Source organism: Ictidomys tridecemlineatus, chromosome 7 (assembly GCF_052094955.1).
Source record: "Ictidomys tridecemlineatus isolate mIctTri1 chromosome 7, mIctTri1.hap1, whole genome shotgun sequence".
NCBI lineage: Eukaryota > Metazoa > Chordata > Mammalia > Rodentia > Sciuridae > Ictidomys > Ictidomys tridecemlineatus.
In genome coordinates, this window is record NC_135483.1 from 46,790,750 (window position 1) to 46,813,463 (window position 22,714).

The 22,714-nt window shown below is 35.5% G+C and overlaps 1 protein-coding gene across 3 annotated transcripts in view; it reads left to right on the plus strand.

Annotated features, from left to right (window-relative positions):
* The first annotated feature begins 220 nt into the window (after positions 1-220).
* Positions 221-22,714, plus strand: part of Rmdn1 (regulator of microtubule dynamics 1) — a 35,716-nt gene continuing 13,222 nt past the window's right edge. For 2 of the 3 annotated variants that reach the window (XR_005737809.2, XM_005328632.5), the window contains exons 1-4: positions 221-488; positions 8,060-8,177; positions 18,223-18,310; positions 19,990-20,149. Coding sequence is in view for 2 of the 3 variants with exons in the window: in XM_005328632.5 (XP_005328689.1) it covers positions 360-488; positions 8,060-8,177; positions 18,223-18,310; positions 19,990-20,149 (495 nt within the window). In the remaining variant the exon portion in view is untranslated. Of the gene's footprint in view, positions 489-3,351; positions 3,466-8,059; positions 8,178-18,222; positions 18,311-19,989; positions 20,150-22,714 lie in introns of all 3 variants that reach the window. The other variant, XM_013360106.4, reaches the window with a different exon arrangement.

Genomic DNA, 22,714 nt, shown 5'->3' on the forward strand with positions numbered 1-22,714 from the left:
CAGTTCTGTTCTGGTGATCTATCCTTTTACCAAAACCAAGAAAGAGCGCGGAGCCGAAAGCACTCAGGAGCCAGCGGAGGGTTGGCTGACTAGCTCGCCCCACGGCTCGGCTGCGCGCTGTCACTCACTGCCCAAGCCCACTGGGCACAGGCGCAGCAGGCCCACGAAGCCCCACCCACTCGGGATCTCTCCCGCCCCCGGAAGTCGTGGATCGGAAGCGGTGAGAACTGAGAGGCACTGGCCAGGAAGCGGGGATCGGGGTGGCATTTCTCTGTGGGAAGACTGAGGTGTTCTTTGCTCCGTCCTAGGCGGGTCCGTGGCGGCCTGACATCAAGGGCTAGGCCGGGGACGTGTAGGTCATGGCGCTGGCCTCGCGAGTGTGGCGCTTTCTCCCTTTGGCACGTGGAGCTGTTCCGGGTACTCGGTTTCCGAAGAGGACTTGGGGCAGCCGTGAGCAGTGCTGTCCCGGGCGATTCCGCGGCCCTGAGGTAACCTCGCTGCCCTGGCTCCCTCTCCCTCCCTACCGAGTGGGTTCGGACTCCCGCCAGCTCTCGGCTGGGAGGCTCCGTGCCATCTGTGGGAAAGAGAACCCTGGAGGAAACTCAGGGGCAAGTGTGCCTGGACCGCGCCCCTTGACCGCGATGGTCTGGTCCTTGACCTTCCGCAAGCCTCCTCTCCTTAGAAAACTGGGCTTAGGTCAGAGAAGTAGTGGGTATGTCTCATTGAGAAGCTGCCTGCTGGCTGACCTTCCTTTGTGAAAACCTAGAGAACAGGACGGAGAAAGAACTTTGGCCGCTCTGAAATAATTTTCACTTTTAGCAATTCCAGCTGTTAGCTGAGTCTGCTAGATAGACTTTTATTTTTTTACTTCAGTAAACATTTTTTTATTGTTTTTTCACAACATTACAAAGCTCTTGACATATCATATTTCATACATTAGATTGAAGTGGGTTATGAACTCCCAATTTTACCCCAAATGCAGATTGCAGAATCACGTCGGTTACACATCCACAATTTTACATAATGCCCAATTAGTAATTATTGTATTCTGCTACCTTTCCTATCCCCTACTACCCCCTCCCCTCCCCTCCCATCTTCTCTCTCTACCTCATCTACTGTAATTCATTACTCTCCTTGTTTATTTTCCCATTCCCCTCACAACCTCTTATATGTAATTTTGTATAGCAATGAGGGTCTCCCTTCATTTCCATGCAATTTCCCTTTTCTCTCCCTTTCCCTCCCATCTCATGTCTCTGTTTAATGTTAGTCTTTTCTTCCTGCTCTTCCTCCCTGCTCTGTTCATAGTTGCTCTCATTATATCAAAGAAGACATTTGGTATTTGTTTTTTAGGGATTGACTAGCTTCACTAAGCATAATCTGCTCTAGTGCCATCCATTTCCCTGCAAATTCTATGATTTTGTCATTTTTTATTGCTGCATAGTACTCCATTATGTATAGATGCCACATTTTTTTTATCCATTCATCTATTGAAGGGCATCTGGGTTGGTTCCACAGTCTAGCTATTGTGAATTGTGCTGCTATGAACATCGATATGGCAGCATCCCTGTAGCATGCTCTTTTAAGGTCTTCAGGGAATAGTCCGAGAAGGGCAATAGCAGGGTCAAATGGTGGTTCCATTCCCAGCTTTCCCAGGAATCTCCAAACTGCTTTCCAAATTGGCCGCACCAATTTGCAGTCCCACCAGCATGTACCAAAACAGGCAGGTGGGCCAATGGTATAGAATAGAGGACACAGAGACTAATCCACAAAGTTACAACTATCTTATATTTGATAAAGGGGCTAAAAGCATGCAATGGAGGAAGGATAGCATCTTCAACAAATGGTGTTGGGAAAACTGGAAATCCATATACAACAAAATGAAACTGAATCCCTTCCTCTCGCCATGCACAAAAGTTAACTCTAAATGGATCAAGGAGCTTGATATCAAATCAGAGACTCTGCGTCTGATAGAAGAAAAAGTTGGCTCCGATCTACATATTGTGGGGTCAGGCTCCAAATTCCTCAATAGGACACCCATAGCACAAGAGTTAATAACAAGAATCAACAAATGGGACTTACTTAAACTAAAAAGTTTTTTCTCAGCAAGAGAAACAATAAGAGAGGTAAATAGGGAACCTACATCCTAGGAACAAATTTTTACTCCTCACACTTCAGATAGAGCCCTAATATCCAGAGTATACAAAGAACTGAAAAAAATTAGACAATAAGATAACAAATAACCTAATCAACAAATGGGCCAAGGACCTGAACAGACACTTCTCAGAGGAGGATATACAATCAATCAACAAGTACATGAAAAAATGCTCACCGTCTCTAGCAGTCAGAGAAATGCAAATCAAAACCACCCTAAGATACCATCTCACTCCAGTAAGATTGGCAGCCACTATGAAGTCAAACAACAACAAGTGCTGGCGAGGATGTGGAGAAAAGGGTACTCTTGTAGATAGACTTTTAAACTACTGTGGTGTAACAGAAAGCTTCCTACACAGAAATACACACACACACATGCAATTTGGGTTTGGGGCTTTATTTTAAGAAATTATTTCTGAGTTGTTTTTTTAATATGCATAGTGTTAAGAAAGGATGTCGGGATATTGTAGTTGCAATTCTGTCATTTCTATTAGACTGCTTGTGGGACTCAGTTTATTTTTTATTTTTTGGTACCTGGGGATTGAACCCAGGGGCATTTAGTCACTGAGCCACATTCCCAGCCCTTTTTAATATTTTATTTAGGAGACAGGGTCTCATTAAATTTTTAGGGTCTAACTAAGTTGCTGAGACTGATTTTGAACTTGCGCTTCTCCTTCCTGGGCTTCCTGAGCCTTTGGGATTACAGGCAGGCACCATCTCGCCAGGCTCTCAGTTTAATCTTGAAAGTAAGTTGGGCAGTGGGTGTGACATTCTTGTGGTGCCTATGAGCTATTTCACTTGGACTAAGTGTTTCATTATTTTTAACTATAATACAATTTTAGCAGATTGCTTAGAACAACAAGGTTTATTATCCCTGGATTCTATTGGTTGGGTATTCAGGTGCAGCTTAGCTACCTACCTCAAGCAGAAGAAGGTCTCTCCTGAGGTTGAGTCACACTTGTCAGCTGCTGAGGTCTGGGGTAAAGGGGAAGTTCTGCTTCCAAGTTCAATGTGATTGCATGGCTGTAGGCACACTTTCTCTTCTGCCCACTGCTGCCAGCAATTCAAAGTCACTGGCTTACCCCCTGGGCAGGCAAGTGATCCAAGAGAACAAATGAGAGCATGTGTAAATGATTTTTTAAAATAATAACTTAATCTTGGATATAATATTAGCTCTGTTGTATTCTATTTCTTGGAAAGGAGGCAATAAACTCAGCATACATACGAGAGTGTGACTATAAGAAGGCAGGATTATTGGGGAGATTTTTAGAGGCTGCCTACCACAACCAGATTCTAAAAACCTTATAAACCATGGTAAGTATTTCTGATTCTAGTCTAAACTGTTAAGTGTTTTACTACTTCTTCTTTTTTTTTTTTTTTTTGGTATTTGGAATTTAATAGGGGTGCTTTACCATTAGATACATTCCCTGCCCTCCCCTTTTTATTTTTTGAGACAAGATCTCACTAAGTTTCTGAGAGCCTTGCTAAATTGTTGACTCTGGTCTTGAACTTGCCATTCTCCTGTCTCAGTCTCCCAAGTAGCTGGGATTATAGGCATGTGCCACTGGGCCCAGACTGTTAAACATTTTGAATGAGGAAGTCATTTGATCATACTTGGATTAAAAAATTAGTCTGTCTTGAGCTACAGTGAATGCTGGAGACCAAATAAAAGATCATTGCTGTAGGACAGGTAAATGTGGTGAACTTTAGTGGAAATTGAGATAAGTGGATTCATTCAAAGAATATCAAGAATGTAGAATTATTGGACCTAAAAGATAGGTGCAGTGTGGGAGTTGAAAGGAAAGTCAATGAAGAATCTATGGTTTCTGGTAGTGTTATTTATTGGGGTAGGACCACAGAAAGACTTGAGGGGTAAGGGGGAAATAAGTTGGGTTTTAGACTAATTAAGATGAATGTGGTAATATAAACAGATTTACATTGATGGGTGGTAGTTTGTTAGGTCTGCTGATTGCCTTCTGAGGTCTGGGCTACAAATACAGATTCTGGAGCATCTACCCTATAATTGTAAATTATGCCATAGTAGAGATTGAGAGTATTTATTTAATAGACCAAAAGAAGGTCTAATACTAATCAGAGAAATTCTGATATTAAAAAGGTGAAGAAACTGGCAAGAATTTAAGAGAAAAAGCAGGAGATAGTGGTGACACGTTTCTTTTCATCTACTGATGGGTTTAATTTTGTTTTTTGTGGTACTGGGTATTGAATCCAGGGGTGCTCTACTACTGAGCTACACTCCCTGTCCATTTTTAAAAATGTTTGAGTCTAGGTCTTACTAAGTTGCTGAGGAGGATTTCAAACTTTTTGATTCTCCTGCCTCAGCCTCCCCAGTTGCTAGGATCACAGCCTTGCAACACCAGACCTGACTTGAGCTTATATTTTTAATTCTGCCTGGAACAAAGTTGTTACACTCAGTGTTGAAAAAAAAAGACTGTCTGAGAGAGCCTACTTCTTTTGTTCAGCAAATACTTTTTGAATATTTTGAAATTTTTTGAAAATAATGCACTGCAACTTCAGAGTACATAGTGAAATAATGTGTTCCAACTGTTTCAGATATTTTTATAAGTTATCAGTATCTTGGAGGTGTCACTGAGGTGTGGGTCTTTCTTTTTTTTCTTCAAGTTCAGAAACATGATTTTCATTTACTTTCCCATAGATGAGCAAAGAGCTGCTTTATATTAATCAAACTAACAAGAGCTCAGCTGAATAACTGAGCTTTAAATTTAATATCATAAATTTATAATAAGAAATATAAATAGCCACCCAACAGAGTTGCAGTTTCTCCCTTCTACGAAAGCCAAGATATTCTTTGTTGTGCCTTTTTTCAGCACAGAAAGTTGACACTCTAAGTGTCAAATTTCCTTAGGCGATAGTGGACTATACATGCATTCTACTATGTGATATACTCTATCCCTAAAAGCAATAGGAAACTAAGACACTTAATAATAAACCCTTCCTTCCTTCCTTCCTTCCTCCCTCCTTTCCTTCCTTCCTCCTTTCCTTCCTTCCTCCTTTCCTTCCTCCCTTCCTCCCTTCCTCCCAGGGATTGAACTCAAGGGCTCTCAATCCAGACACATCCCCAGCCCTATTTTGTATTTAGAGACAGGATCTCACTGAGTTGCTTAGCGCCTCACTTTTGCTGAGGCTAGCTTTGAACTTGTTATCCTAGTACCTCAGCCTCCTGAGCTGCTGGAATTATAGGCTTGCACCACTGGCCTGGCCTGATAAACTAGTCTTTTTGACTTTTTTTCCAGGCAACACCTCTACACATGTATATACCTTTTGCCCTTACTCCATCTCTTTTTGATAATTAAGCATGAACTCAAAAAATTAAATGCTGAAGATGTGACCATGACAAATTTAGTTTTACAACTTTACAGTAGATTTTTTTTTTTTAAATCCAGTTGTGTGCAATGCCTTGAATATTCATGCTGGACCAAGGAAACAGCATTTTGCAAATTGGAATATGGTGGATTCCCCATTCCTACTCTAGATGCTTATCAGAAGTGCAAATGTGGATCAGATGTGGGTTGGAGGAGTCCAGAATGACTTCAGGGTTTTTCGTTGATTTTTCTTTTTTAAACTGAACAAATAGAAGAGAGTTGCCATTTACCATGATAGAGAAAAATACCAGAGGAGTGAATTTGGTAGAAAGAACAGTTGTTTTGAGATGCCTAATAGAGTTTTTCAGAGACAATTTTTGAATAGGCAGTAGATAAATGATTCTGAAATTAGGAGTGACATTTAGCTAGAGATAAGAGTGTTTTAGACTTATTAATGATATGAGACAAAGTTAGATTATGAATAGAGAAAAGAAGAAGACTCAGCTCAGGACATGAGCAAGGTGATATTGCAGATGAACTAACAAAAGAGAAGTCATTAAGACATAAGGAAATCCAAGAGAGTAGTATTTCAGAAGCAGATTGTTTCAGGGTAGCAATGAAGTGCTGGGAAGGGCATTGTGAAGAGAAAATTTGTAGCATTGTTTATTATCTTGATTGTGGTGATGATAATGGTTTTCCAGGTTTTTATATTATTTATATATATATATATATATATATATATATATATACACACACACACACACACACACACATGTCTTAAATTATACATTTTATGTAGTTATTGTATGTAAATCATGTCTTAATAAAGCTGTTTTTAAAAATCAAACATACATTCATGATTTTTTTTTTAGAGGAAGTGATCAGCAGTCAAATGCTGTTAAATAGATCAAGTAAGGTGACAATTCAGAATTGACCACAGAAAATACAGGATGAATATCCTGAGTCTGATCCTAAATACTTCAAAATCTGAAACTTTTTTAGTGCTGTAAGTGGAAAATTTTATATTTGCTTTTTCATGTGATGGGTCACAGTCAAAACATAGACACTAAAAGTATTGAAATTGCCTTCAGGCTGTGCAATAAGGTGAATATGAAACATAAATCATCCACAAGATAATCTTATAAGGTTGATGCAAATATTCCAAAATCTAAAAAAAAAAAAAATCCAACATCTGAAACCTTTCTGATCTCAAGCATTTTGAATAAGGGATATTCAATACGTAGCAGCATCTTTGGCATCATTTACTAGAATAACATCAATGGAGTTGTGGGGATTCTTTTTTTTTTTTTTTTTTTGGTACTGGAATTGAACTCAGGGGTCCTTTACCACTGAACTACATCCACAGCCCTTTATATTTTTTGAGACAGGGTCTTACTAAGTTACTTAGGGCTGCCCAAGTTGCCAAAACTGGTTTTGAATTCACAATCGTCATGCCTCAGCCTCCCAAATTGTGAAATTACAGGCTTGCAATACTGTGCCTGGCTTATTTGTGAGAGTTAAAGAGAGAATGGGAAAGGAGATATAGGAAGTGAAGGGGAAAGGGTTTTTTTGTTGTTGTTTTGTGATTTTTATTTTGTTTTTTATACAAGTAAGAAACTAACTTTTTATACTGATGGGAATAAATTTAAAGGGAAAAATTCAGGAAAAGGAAGAAATTGCTGGAATGATATTCATTCCTCTTTGTCATTGGTCTCAAGAATATGGTTATAATAGCGGGCATGGTGGGGCATACGTATAATTCTAGCTACTCAATAGGCTGAGGTAGAAGGATTGCAAGTGTGAGACCAACCCAGGGAACTCACTGAGATCCTGCCTTGAAAAAATGGAAAGGACTGAGGATATAGCTCAATGGTAAGTTGCCCCTGGGTTCAGTCTCCAGTACTGGGTGGAAAAAGAAAATGGAAAAAAATCTGGCCATGATTATAAAAATTAATTTCTAAATCTGTTTGAATATGATTTTGTTTTATTCACCATGTATTTAAAACCTCTGGGTTTCATGGGTGATTTCAAACATGTTTTCACTTAAAGCTGTGTACGTTTTTTATGTGTTGCAGTTACTGTATTTGTACTCTTCGTCTTGTTCACTAACAATAGTCGATATTTGTCATGTGTTGATGTCTCATATTTTGTTTCATACAGTTTGTAATATCTAGGCCTCCACTTAAAAATTTGAGTCTTTAAATCCAGCATTTACCATAACAACTGTGATTTTTAATAATTTGTTTATTTTTGCAGTGTTGAGGAGCTAACCCAGGGCCTTGAATTTGGAGTCAAGTGCTTTACCACTGAGCTATATCCTTAGCCCATGACTTGAGTTTTAGATGAGCTACCACTTCTAGATAGTCTTTTTCTTAATAAAATACACTATCCCTGTAAGGTTTAAAAGAGATTTCCTGGAGAATTTGAAGAATTCATTTTTGAGCATCCCGTATTTTTATGATTAATTGCTTTGGAGATGAGAGAAAATTGATGTAAAATTTTGCTTGGGGTAGCAGTTTTTCCAAATTTTCTAAGTTGGATAACTCTGCCATATTGTTTTTCCATAGGTGATAGGTAACGCAGGAACTTTGAAAAGAGGCCTTTTATTCTCAGCCTTGTCTTATTTGGGTTGTGAAACTTATCAAGTCATTTCACAGGCTGCTGTTGTTCATGCCGCAGCCAAAGGTAAGCATAAACTAAATATCTGGGAGACTTAGAGTTATTTTTGTTTGATATTTTGATATTAACAGTTGTTTTTGAATAGATAATGAAACTAATATTGTTATAGTCCAGGTTATTTTTTGCTCTTATTCTGTACATGTATTAATTTTTTTTAACAAACTAAAATTTCTTTAGTAACAAATACTTTGTTAATACTTAATATTTTTGTAATTGGTTGAAAAGTGAAAAAAATATTATAAGTCTTATTTGGTATAATATAGACTGGCTAATTTTTAAAACAAATTTAGTTAAATCAGTTTTCTGAGGGAAAGAGCTAAAATTTTGGTATATAGAGAAATATGATTTTAATTTTTTGGACTAATACTTTTTGGTTTATAGTCCTCATTTTTAAATCATAAAAGGTGACTGGGAAAAGAAACATTTGATTTGAGGTAGGTTTTTTGATGGGGAGTTGTACAAGGTATTGAACCCAGGGGCACTGTATCCCTGAGTTGGATTCCTAGCCCTTCTGTTTTTTTAGTTTTGAGACAGGATCTTGCTAAGTTGCCCATGTTGACCTCGAAGTTTGGAGCCTTCTACCTCAGCTTTCCTGAGTTGCTGGGACTATAGGCACATGCCCATCATTCCTGGCTGATGAATATCTTTTAAAGTTCTAATAGAATAATAATTTGAAACTGCTATCAAAAATGATTAATTGCCTAGTCATTTATCCATGACTGTTTGTTTTTATTTGCTACTGGAAATTGAACCTAGGAGCATTTTACCAGTCCCTTCTTTTTAAAAATATACGTTTTAAGATAGGGTGTCCTTAAATTTCTGAGGGTCTTTCAGAGTTGATGAGGGTGGCCTTGAACTTGGGATCCTCCTGCCAGAGTCTCTGAGATTACAGGAATGTGCCATTGTACCTGGCTACTATTTTGTCTTAAAACAGATAACTGAGAACTGCTATGCTTTCTTTTTATTATTACTTTTTTAATGTATCATTTTATAAAGAAAGGCAAAGCAGAGGATTTGTATTTGTCACTGGCTCATTGACAATATTTGATAAATACAAAAAGCGTCTGTTTAAAGCTCCCTAGACTTTTCACAGTAACTTTAATTTTATAATTATTTTTTAAGAGTCAAAGTGGCAGAGATTAGAACCCATATTTTTATTTTTCTGTCTTAGTTTCATTATGTTTTAGTATTGTTGCAGAACTGATTTAGTGCTTCCCTAGGCAATAAAATATGACACTTTGAAAGGCAAAGCCAAAATTGTTTTTAGCCTTAGTGATCACAGAACACTTTTTTCAGAAGTGTCTTTATGACATAAAAAAAATCACTGAATATATGTTCATATGAAAACATTTTAAGATGATTTGCCTTCTTGAGTCATGTACTAGCTGGGTACAGCTGCAATAGCAAAATTGAGGAGATATCAAACAGTTAGTGGTTCTTTTCACACCTCAGCAAGTTTTTAAGCTACTTCTTTTTTTTAAATATTTATTTCTTAGTTTTTTTAGGTGGACACAATATCTTTACATTTATGTGGTGCTGAGAATCTAACCCAGTGCCCCACGCATGCTAGGCGAGCGTGCTACCATTTGAGCCACATCCCCAGCCCCTTTAAGCTACTTTTTGCCATTTTCTTCCTCCATCTTTTGAGAGAGCAACCTTGAGCTGGACTGTGGGAGTCCTGCAGACCAACCAGAGAATTGATGCTATAGGAGCAAATTTATCTTACCAGTGGATGGCTGTGTGTTCCCATGAGGCAGCATGCTTCCCACTCAAGGGCACCTGGCCCTTCACCCCTGTTTCCAAGATGGGGACTGTTGAGAGCAAACTTATTAAAAATTTCACTTCAGAGGAATTCATTAATCATAGTAAAATAGTAAAGATCTCTATAAGTGAATTGGAATGGATGGCCTGCCTGTGCTATAGGCATCTTATTAAAAGGCTTGAGTAATGAACTTGCCTCCCTAGGTGTTAATGAAGGCAAATTTAAGGGTTTGACAGTAGATCTTCAGCATGGTATTTCTTTCTTTCTTTCTTTTTGGTACTCGGGGTTAAACCGAAAGTCACTTTACCACTTAGCTACATCCCCAGCACTTTTTATTTTTTATTTTGACACAGGGCCTCACTAAGTTACTTATATTCTTGCTAACTTACTGAGGCTGGCTTTGAACTTGTATTTCTCCTACCTCAGTCTCCTGAGTCGCTGGGATTACAGGCATATAGCACCACAACCAGCAGCATGGTGTTTCTTTCAGTGCCAAATATAGTTTGCAGCAAAAGATTACTTCATCATTGCAAACTCCAGCCTACTGATTATCACAGCATGTGAATGTCCAAGAAAAAGGAGAAACATGCCTTAATGTAGTCCACTGAAATGTGTCCATCTTTAAATTCATGATTTTCAGTGTTACCCAATATAATTGCCACTGCAAACTAAATAGTAGTTTTCAATTTAGTAGATATCTTATGTATTTTGGAAGTTGAGTGCATTTGAATAAACTTGGATTCCTAAACATTGGAAAAGGAAAGGGGGTGGATTGACTGCCCTGTTTATTTAGCCCTCTAGCTCTTTTTCCTAGCATTCAGATTGTGTGGTATTTATTTTTACAGTTCCTAAGTAACTGCATCAAAGAAAGGGTTTTAAGGAATCTCTGTTGTATTAATATTTTGTGGTTGCCATTTGGTTCAAAAAACATATGAATCTGTTTATTGTGTTATAAAATTCCACCTATCATGCTCATTGTTTTTGTTCTGAATTGTTTATTCCTATGTTCATTTATATGCTATAAAAAAGTTGTAACTTCCTTTCAGTGTAAAAATATAAGGATGTAAACAGAAAAATAACTCTAAATGTTAATACTATTCATAACATTAAACCTTGGCAGGAAAATGTTTTCACATTCTGAGGGTTGACTTACTCTGAAAACTAAGTTCACTGTTTTTATTTAAATTTGAATGAAAACTGGCCTATATTTTAGAATCCCTTCTGTATTTTGAAAGCATATTTGGAACACTGAAAAGTTAATACAAAAAAAATAAAATTATTTAGCCTGCTTTGGTCTTATTTAGCTTTATTTTCTTTTTCTTTTTCTTTTTGGCTGAACACTGCCTATTTTAACTTCAAAAAAATTTTAATTAACATGTAATAATTGTATATGTGGTACAATGTGATATTTTGATATGTGAATATAATTCAAAGTGATTAAATCAAGATACTTAACATTTCATCACTGTATTTTTGTGATAAGACAAAAATGTACTCTCCTAGGAATTGTGAAATATATAACATATTAATAACTGTAGTCACCATGCTGTGCAATAGATCTCAAAAACTATTCTTCCCAACTGAAATTTTATACCCTTAGACTAACTTCTCTCTATTCCCTCTGCCACCTCACCCCATCCCAGTGATCATCCATGGTAACCACTATTCTACTATCTACTTCCAAGTTTGACTCTTTCAGATTCTGCATGTTAATAACATCATACAGTATTTATATTTTTGTGCTGGCTTATTTAACCTCTAGATTTATCCATATTGTCACAAGTGACAGTTGCCTTCTCTTTTTAAGGCTGAATAATATTCTATTGGGTATATCTGCCCTACTTTTAAAAATTTATCATACGATGGATATTTAGGTTGCTTCTATATTTTATCTATTGTGAATAATGCTGCAATGAACATAGAACTGCACATATCTCTTCAAAATACTGGTATCAATTCTTCTGGATATACAGGTTGATTATTCTTTATCCAAAAGGCTTGAGATGCAGAAATGTTTGAAATTTTGGAGTTTTTCATAGACTTTGATCCTCTATAACCCCAAAATGCAAAATGTGAAATGCTCCAAAATCTCAAACTTTTTTTTTAATATAAGGTCAGCACTTAAAAAATTTTTTGAGTTTTCTCAGGATTTTGGATTTCCAGATTAGAGATGTTCCACCTAATTAGAAGTATAATTGCTAGATCATATGGTAGTTCTATTTTTAGTTTTTGAGAAACCCCCATACTGTTTTCTATAATGGCTGTAGTTTTATTAAACAGTAACCACCACTTTGTAATTAATTTACTGGTTAATTCATATAATTTGTGAGATTAAAAGACAAATTAATTCATAAAATAGTTAATTTATTAAATATTAATTCATAAAATAATTCTAACAAATTTTTAAACATGGAAAATGATCCATGTTTCTGTTAAAATATATATTTGGGTGTTTACAGGTTTCTTTTGTCTTATATTTCTCTGTGCTGTATTTTTTTAGGAATTGGCATTCAGATAATTTTGCCCTTCAAACTTCTGCTTAATTCTCATTATATCTGCTTCATGCTTACTGGAGCCAGTTTAGAAGGTTTTTCCTCCTCCATTTACCAGGACTATATTCTGTAGTGGAACTTTCTTGTAATTTAATTAAAGTTTAAAGACATATGTTATGTGTTACTGATATTTCAGTTGAATGGGATTATAGAGCCCCTTTTTCCCCTCTCTTTCCTCCACATATTGGACCTCTGTATTGGTAGGTATGCTGTCCTATAGAGCTATATCCCAAATTCAGGGCTGAATTTTAAAAGTAGTAATATACATAATTACCACAAGGTGGTGCTGAATACCCACTTACTTGCAGTAACTGAAGGAACTGCAGAAACTTAAATTATTTCTTTTCTATTTTTTAATACTTTTTAGTTGCTGACCAATCTTTATTTTATTTATTTGTGTGAAGTGCTGAGAATCAAACCCAGTGAGTGGCTCACACATGCTAGGCAAGTGCTGTGCCACTGAGCCACAACCCCAGCCCAAATTATTACTTTAAAATAGAAAAATTATAAAGCCCCTTAAAGAAAGATATTCTAATACATTCACAGTACTGTTTTGTGTATGTGAAAGTTCACTCATAAAATGCTTAAAAGATAAGTAACTTAAAGGTTCTTCATGTATACTTTAGTTGTCTTTTCTTGTACTTTAAATAATTCCTCTTTTCTGATGAACCTATAGAACTAAGTGTTCCTTCTTATGTATTCATTTGTAATACTGCAGAACATTTTTGGTAGTGTTATTTCCAGTGACATACATTATTATATAACACACAATATTATTGATGTGAAAGATTTGCCTTAAATTTGGATGATTTCATTATAACTTAGTTCTGGAATCCAGATTTTCTGCTTTTTAAAGTTCTTTGTAGAGCAACGTTAGAAGTAGGGCAGTTTTGCTTGACAGAGGAGTACCTAAGGAGTATTCATTTTTGTCCAGATACCTTTGGCATGGCTAGACAGACTACTGTTAACAAGAAAAAACTAGAAAACCAAGTTTACTAATATATGCATGTCTTACCACTAACATTTCTTTTTTGGGGGGAGGGGCGGGGAGTACCAGGGATTGAACTCAGGGACACTTGACCACTGAGCCATATCTCCAGCCCTGTTTTGTATTTTATTTAGAGACAGGGTCTCCCTGAGTTCTTAGTGCCTCACTGATGCTGAGGCTGGCTTTGAACTCATGATTCTCCTGCCTCAGCCTCCAGAGTCGCTGGGATTACAGGCTTGCACTACCATGCCTGAAATACCTGAGATTTTTAAAAAGGGGATTAGGGAACAATGACATTTATCATTTTCTTTGCACATGAAAAGTTTGACAATGTTATTAAGGATCCAGGCTCTTTCCAAGTTTCTGCGCCCCCATCTTTCTTGGGTTTTGGTCTTATACTTGTTGCCTCATGGTTAGCTGCAAGATCACTGCCATACACCAGGCATCATGTCCACATTAAGACAGAAAAATAAGACAAAGCTGCAGCACCATCAAGTTCTCTGGTACCTATCCCTTTTAATCGGAAAAGCAAAGTTTTGTAGAAGACCCAGGTGAATTTAATTGGACAGAATCAGGTCACATGGTCATGCTCCACGGTTTAAAAAGCCTGGGAGGGCCAGTGTTTGCTAGAGAAGAACAGGAGGGCCTGATGATGGCTCCCTGCCCTAGCGGAAGATTTTTTAAGCAGTGGTGATTTTGGTAACTTAGGTCACTGCCTCCATCAAAATTCTATCATCGAACTGTAGATCAAAGAGCATCTCCATGGATGAATAGGTGTTTGCTCTCTGTTGTAGGGGACAGGAGGATTGAAAGACCTTTAGAGAAGTAGAGGTGTTTTTACCATTTTGGTCTCCCAGGGCCTACAGGAGATTTAATTCCCCCTTTTCCTCTTTTATTCCTTTTAAAAAATTTCAATAAATAAGTAGAGGATCTCTCTAACTAGATAATAACTAAAAAATATTGGTGAATTTCAAGATTAAACTTTCTTGTTGCTTTCTTGTTGAGTTTGTGAGCACCCTCAATTGCACAGGAAGTGGGAAGTACAGGAAGGAGGGCAAAGACCCCCCCCCCCCTCTACAGGAAGGGGCCTGGGCTGTGGTGATTCCCAGATGTTCCTATTGAGCACTCAGGGCTGATGGCAAGTAAGGCCAGGCTCCTTCTTGTGAAGAAAAATGTTTTTTTTAACCCTTCATGATTTGGATGAAGATACCTTTAGCATTCACAGATATTTAGAGTAGTCTCATCAAATTCCTTGTTATAAAATGAATTATAAGAATTACATATATGATATGGGATTCAGTGACATTGGATTTAGTGACAAAGCAAGTGACTATAACAACCTCAAACACCTCTGTCACAATAAAAATAACCTCAATTAGTGAAATTAATGACAAAATATTTTTTGAAGAAGAGGTAATTAAAAAAAAAATCTCAAGAAAAAAATCTGACGACGGATGGTGGTGATATTTGTAAAACAATGTGAAAGGACTTAATGTCACTGAATTATAACTTAAAAATGATAAATTTCGTTATGTCCATTTTGCCCCAATAAAAAAAAATTCAAATGTATTCTTGTTGAAAGACCTGCTTAAATGAATGGTAAAATAATTTGTAAAGATAAGAACAAATAATAGCATATAAGTAGGTGTTTCCTCTTCATGATACACACCGGTACATGTTCGCCACAGTATTCTCTGAAATGGTGAAAAAAAATATATATATATATCCTGTCCTGCTATTTGTGGAAAACTCTCCCTCTCTCTCTCTCTCTCTCTCTCTCTCTCTCTATATATATATATATATATATATATATATATATATATATATATACACACACACACACACACACACACACACACACACACACACACGTGTATACACACACACACACACACACACACACACACACACACACACGACATTCCATTTACTTGGTATATCTCAGATACCTCAGGTCCACCAGCTCTGAAGCTCAATTCCATGTCTCCAGTTAACCTGTGGACACCTTCTCTTCCCTCCACCTTCCCTGTTTGGGTAAGGGCATTAATAATGTGAACCCAACTGCTCAAGTCAGAAAGTGATTTACTTCAAAAGTTAGTTCATTTTATAGAATATGATCTCTATGTTAGTAACATAGCTTATTTTTAAATATTGCTTATTTCTAAATATTTTTAGGAAAGTACAAAACAGCTGTCTTGGAGATATGTAGAGTGCTCTACATTGTTTTCACCCAAGTCTATATATAAGTGTATTTTTTTCTTATAAATTGGATACTATATTGTTTTAGAAATTCCTTTTTAGAATTAGAAAAAATAAAATTTTTAAAGCCTGGATACTATAACTTATTATGCTATATTCTATAATAAAGAAATTGGAGCCATGTGATTTGAGAGATTATTCAGGATACACACAGAAGATTTAGGTTATACACTAGATTTCCATATTAATTACTTGGATGAGGAGATGTAAATTTTCTGTTAAGTGCAATAATCATCTTTTAGGGAATCATAATAATAAATGAATGTAAGTAACTTGCTACTTATACATGCCACATACACTTCCAGGTACGCCAGATCAATTGATCTACCTACCTACCTACCTACCTACTTATATTTTGCTAGTGTTTTGTCATTTCCATAGTAAACTTCAGTGACTTAAAACAACACAGTTTTTAATCTTACAGTTGTGTAATTGAGAAGTACAAAATGGCTCTCACTGAACTAAATATCTAAATGTTGATAGGGCTGTGTTTCTCTCTATAGGCCCTCTGGGAGAAACTTCTTATTTCTTTCTGCTTCTAGAAGCTTCTTACATTCCTTGGCCGAAGGCCTCCGTCCTCCGTCCTCCATGTTCAGATCCAATAATCTCATCATTATGATTTTGTTTTCATTATATATCTCCTTTCTGTCTTCTTCCTCCTCCTCCTCCTTTTAAAGACCTTATAATTATATTGGGCCAACTGTATAATTCAGGATAATTCCTATTTTAAGGTTAGCTGATTAGTAAAATTAATTCCATCTACAATTTACATTGCCATGTAACCAGACATATTCACATATTCCAGGGATTAAGATACAAATGTCCTTGGAGACCATTTTGCCTACCATAAATATCAACTAAGAATGCTGAGATTACTGCTTATTTTAAGACTCTTTGGGTGTTTAAAACCCAAACTTTGTGAATCAGCCTTACATCAGATAAAAATATAAAATAGAATGGAAGCAAACTTCAGAAATTAGTCAGCCACGTGAATACTTATATTAAATTCTATGTTTCTAATCATACTGAAATAATATTAGTGAGAAAAATCTTTATTTAATTTTAAGGCTTTTTTGTTTTTGTTTTTGTTATGTCATATAATTTCTTAACTAATTTAATTACATGATAATGTTTAAATATACTTCACTTGCACTATTGTGCAAATTTCTTTCTTTCTTTTGCTAGTTTTGATTTTATGTATTTTATTTATTTTATTTTTTGATAACTGGGGATCTAACTCAGGATCTAACTTTATCAATGAGCTACATCCCCGGTCCTTTTAAATTTTTTATTTTGAGACATGGTATGACTACATTGCTAAGGATTTCACTACATTGCTGAGGCTGACCTCAAACTTTGATCCTCCTGTCTTAGCCTCCTGAGTCACTTGGATTACAGGTGTGTACCACCATGCCCAACCTGGATTTGAATTTTTGAAAAGCTTAAACTTTTAACTTCAAATACACTAAGATTAATTAAACTATGTCAAGATAAATAATAAACTTAACACATTATAGTGTTGGCTTATACGTAGGACAAAATAATACAACACCTTTGGAGAAGACAAAATTAAAGTATAGATTGGAATTTTCTGAAATTCATACTGTTTTTTCAATTAGTAGGGCATACACCATCAATAAGGCTTATATATTTTGTGGTTGTATATAACATAGTTGTAAGAGTTGGTGCCAGTGAGTTAAGTTTCAGATTCTGTCTGTAGTTAACTACATCAGAGTTTTTTTTTTTTTTTTTTTTTTTTTTTGTCTCTGTGGTGCTGGGGATTGAACCCAGGGCCTTGTGCATAGAAGGCAAGGACTCTACCAGCTGAGCTATTCCCCCTGCCCAACATGAAAGTTTTTGATGACGGACTTTTTTTTCATAATAGTGTTTGCAAGTATAAGCTAGGTTATGAAAGAACCTAGGAAAATATTGTGATTCAGTCCATGCAAATTAACAGTATTCAATGCTATAATCAAATGAGTTATCAGGTTTTTTTTCTTTTTATAACGGATGATATTAAAAATAGTGCCAACAAAAAGATTACATGTATGGAGGTATGTGTACCACAAATTTCTCATCAAAATTGTTTTTTCATTTTTTGAAAATGTAGGTATCATATTTAGTCAGCATCAGAATAAGTTTCCAAGTTTTATTTTTTTTAATATTTATTCTTTAGTTATAGATGGATACAAAATCTTTATTTTTATGTGGTACTGAGGATCGGACCAAGTGCTTCACGCATGCTAGGCGAGTGCTCTACCTCTGAACCAGTACCCCAACCCCTCCAAGTTTTATTTTCTATGGCTTTAATAAATCATTTATTTTATTGGTTTTGCACTTATCTCTACAATACTTCTTCACAATTTTAGAAGTAATTTCTGTAACTGATTTTTCCTTATATATAAAAGCATTTCTTTCTTAGAATTATTGCCATTTGACTTGGAAAGACCTACTTTATTATATCTTTTTTTTCTTTCATAATGTTGGAAGTTGAAGAGATTCTTGAACAAGCTGACTATCTGTACGAAAGTGGAGAAACAGAAAAACTTTATCAGTTGCTAACCCAGTACAAAGAAAGGTAGGCATTATATGATAGGTATGGGTTTGAGGTTTCCTCAGAATTTTTGTTAATTAATGATCCTTGGTGCTTTAAATTTTGTGAATTATTGTAGTTTTTCTTCAATAATATTTCTTAGAGTTTATAGTAATTACTCAAAAGATGATATGTTGATTTAGAAAAGATGGTTCTCTACTTATTCTAGTAGAATATTGAAATCTTTTTTGCCTTTTTATCCTGGACCTTACAAGATATCACTGAATATTTATCTCATATATCTATATTATATATTTCTCTTTTCTTTTAAAGTAATACCTTATTGATATAAGATTTAAATGAATTCACTGGGATTTGAGATGATTATTGCCACCACTGAATAGAAACTATTTAGAGCACAGTTTTCCAAGGAGGAAAAAAAAAAGACTCCTTCCTCAATTTCTAGTACTACATATTTTGTCATTTTACACTTTTTTTTTTTTTTGGAGAGTGGAGGTAGAGGAAGACTCTTCCCTGTAAAATAAGTCAAATAAGGCTAACTGAAATTTCCAGATAATCAATCTGCCTCATCTCCTAAGCTAAAAATACTGAATAATTTTCAGCTTTCATAGATCCAAGAAAAGAACATTCTCCCCAAACCTGTCAATTTTACTTCCTAAGCATTTACAGAATCAACCTTCCCTTCTTCATTGTACACTCAGTAACCTGAAGTGGCTATTTAGGCATTGTATAGTCATTTTAGTGGTAACTTGCTATTTTTTTTTTGTTTAAAAATGTATAAAGTAGGTGTAAAGGTAGACTTTTAACAAAAAGGTTTAAGATTAATTTTTTAAAAATTTTGTTCATTGTGGCTATTATTAACTATTTCTTATTTTAAATAATTATATTTAAATGGCAGATTTTCAAGGACTCCAGTACTTTTACTTAAAATAAGCCATGTATTTTTTTTTTTTTTTTTTAAAGAGACAGTGAGATGGGGGGGGGGGAGAGAGAGAGAGAGAGAGAGAATTTTTAATATTTATTTTTTAGTTCTCGGCAGACACAACATCTTTGTTGGTATGTGGTGCTGAGGATCGAACCCGGGCCGCACGCATGCTAGGCGAGCGTGCTACCGCTTGAGCCACATCCCCAGCCCAATAAGCCATGTATTATAGCAGGGCATTCTAACATGGGGTTTATTTTGAGATTACAAAATATATTTACTCATTCATTAACGAATACCTACAGGTATGTGTGGGGTGCAAAGTTTTCTATTTGGGGCTACAGTTTTGTTAGCATTTTTTTTTAAGTGCATGATCCTGTTACAAAGTTCATATATCTTGTGGTACCATCTGAGCCAGTTAGTGAATTATGTAAAGCACATTGCCAGTGAGGTAAAAAGCTTCAATTTACATATTGCGTTTTGTAGGGAAAATGATTAAAGAATTGAAAATCAAAAGTATTTTCTGAGGAAGTCAGTATTTTTGACATTATAGATGAATTAATATTTATGAATAAAACTAGACATTTTTATAGGAAGTTTTAGTAAATAAAGGTTTTAAAGAAAGAAAATAATAAATTTAGTGTTATTAAAAATGGCTTTTGATATCATATTGCTTGCTATATTCTAGCCAGGCTGAAAGTCGACCATTTGTTAGTGATGTGACCTTTAATAATTTTTAAGTGCATTAAAATGGTGGTTTTATATTTTACTTCAAATTAAGTGAAGATGCAGAGGTACTGTGGCGGTTGGCTCGGGCATCACGTGATATTGCTCAGCTTAGTGGGACTTCAGAAGAGGAGAAAAAGCTTTATGTGTATGAAGCCCTAGAGTATGCAAAAAGAGCGCTAGAAAAAAATGAATCAAGTTTTGCTGCTCATAAGGTAAGTGGTTATCATGTAGGTGCATTGTTTATACTTATTAAATTAGTGAAGACATTTATTTTTATCTATTTTGTAACTTTTTCAAAAAGTAGTACTTTTTAATGGTTTATATCTTTTAATATTTGTTGAGACTTGATTTATGGCCTGACCTGACATATCATTTATCATGTGTGTTTGAGAATATGATTCTGCTATTGTGTTGAATGTTTTCAAGATATATGTTAGTGTTCAAATTTTCTTTCTTTGCTGTTTTTCTGTCTAGTATTTCTATTCTCTTTTGGAAGTGGTTTGAAGTCTCCAACTATTATAGTTGAATTGTCTGAGTTTTTGCTTTATATATTTTGTTGTACTTTCTTGATAATGTCCTTTTTCTCCACTAACTTTTGTTATAAAATCTATTTTGTCTGGTATTTGTGTAGTCACTCCTGCTTTTTCTAGCACTGTCTTCCTGAAGCATCATTTTGTATTCTTTTAACTTCAGCCTGTTTCTTTGAATCTGAAGTGTCCTGAAAAGTACATTGATTTATGTTTTTAATATGTTCTGCCAATTTCTGATATCTAATTAAGAGAGATTAAGCTATTTGTATGTAAAAAATTGATGATGCCATTTTGCTATTTGTTTTTTATTTGTTGTGTCTTTTTGTTTCTCAGTTCTTCCCTTAGTATCCTTTTTGGGTATTAAATAGATTTTCCTCTTTTTTCTTTCTTTCTTTTAGTGTACCATTTTAATTCCCTTTTGTTTTCTTTTATTGTATACTTTTAGTTATTTTCTTAGTGGTTGTCCTGAGAATTACTGTCATAGTTCATAATAATGTAGTCATTGGATGTCAGTTTAATTTCAATATTATACAAAACTTTGCTCTTATCTCTGCTTCTTCTCCCTTACTTTGACTCAATTGATTTGTACTTTGATCTTGTACTTTCTAACCTCCATAATTGAAAAATAAATTCATAACTTTCTTCCTTCTTCTCTCCCTACTTTCCTTCCTTCCTTACTTCCCTTTGTAGTATTAGGGATTGAATCTAGGGTCTCATACATGCTAGTCAAGCACTTTACCACTGAGCTACATCCTCACCCCTTTTTTAAATCTAAGTTGTCCAGGCTGGCCTCAAACTGTGTCCATCTTGCCTCAGCCTCCCAACTACTGGTGATTACAGGTGTGCATCATCAGACCTGGCTAAATTTCTGTTGTTTAATTTACTCAACCTATACTATTTTGTTATGGTAATCCTTGCAGACTTTAGATAGGTGTTCATGTTTTCTGGTAAAAAAAATCAACTGTTAATCATACTTAGTACATGAGTCATACATGATGAGTCACTTCATTCTTGTTGCTTTCAGGATTCTTCTATTTTTAATAGAAGACAGAAGAATTGATTGTTGTGCCTTGATTATGATGTAACTACCTGTGGATCTCTGAATTTGTCTTGTCTTATAGTTGAATTTTCAGATATTCTGTTTCTGTTCTCTACTAGGATCTATTGTGCATATTTAGATTGCTTAATATTATCCTACAGTTCTCCGAGACTATATTAATTTTTCTTCATTCATTTTTTCCTTCTGTTGATTAGGCTGGATAATCTCAACTGACCTATCTTCACATTAGCTGATCTTTCCTTCTGCCTGTTTAACTCTCTTGAGCACTCTAGTGAGTTTTCATTTCCGTTACAGTACTTTTAACTTACATTTGTTTGGTTCCTTTCTATAATTTCATTTTATTCATTGTGTCTATTTAGTGAGATATTGTTCTCATATTTTCTTCAGTTCTTTTTCAGGTTGAAATTCATAGAAAGTATGTCTAGGAAACTTGCCCATGCATTGTGATGTTAGCTATGGGCTTGTTTTATTATGTCCAGGGCATTTCTTCTGTAACAGATTTGTTCAGAGTTTTTAGCAGGAAGGAATGCTGAATTTTACAAATGTCTTTTCTGCATCTGTCAATGACATTTTTGTTCTTTTTTAAAAATATTTTTTAAGTTGTCAACAGATCTTTATTTTATTTATATGTGTTGCTGAGAATCGAACCCAGTGCCTCACACATGCTAGGCAAGCACTCTACTACTGAGCTACAATCCTAGCCTCTTCTTTTTGTTCTTAACTCTGCTGATGTGTGGTGTCACATTCATTGGTTTGTGTATATTGAACTGTTCTTGCATCCCTGGAATAAATCCCACTTTATCATGGGAAATAATCTTTTTAATATGCTACCCCATTAGCATATTTTAATTTACTAGTGTTTTTTCCTTGAGGATTTTTGCACATGAGTCCATCTGGAATATTGGCCTATAACTTTTTTATGTTGTGTTCTTGTTTGGTATTGAGAGCTTGGTGCATAAAGCATTTATATCTATGTAATATATGTGTGTGTGTGTGTGTGTGTGTGTGTATATATATATATTATAAAAAAAATAATAATAATGACTGGCTTCCAACTTTAAAAGCCTGGTCTTAATTACCTATTCACTCCCCCCCCATTCCCCCCCCCACCCCAACTGCCAAGCAGGTTTCTCTCCATGTTGTGTTGCCTGAAGTTGTGTGAAGGACGACAATACAGGCACATCTTT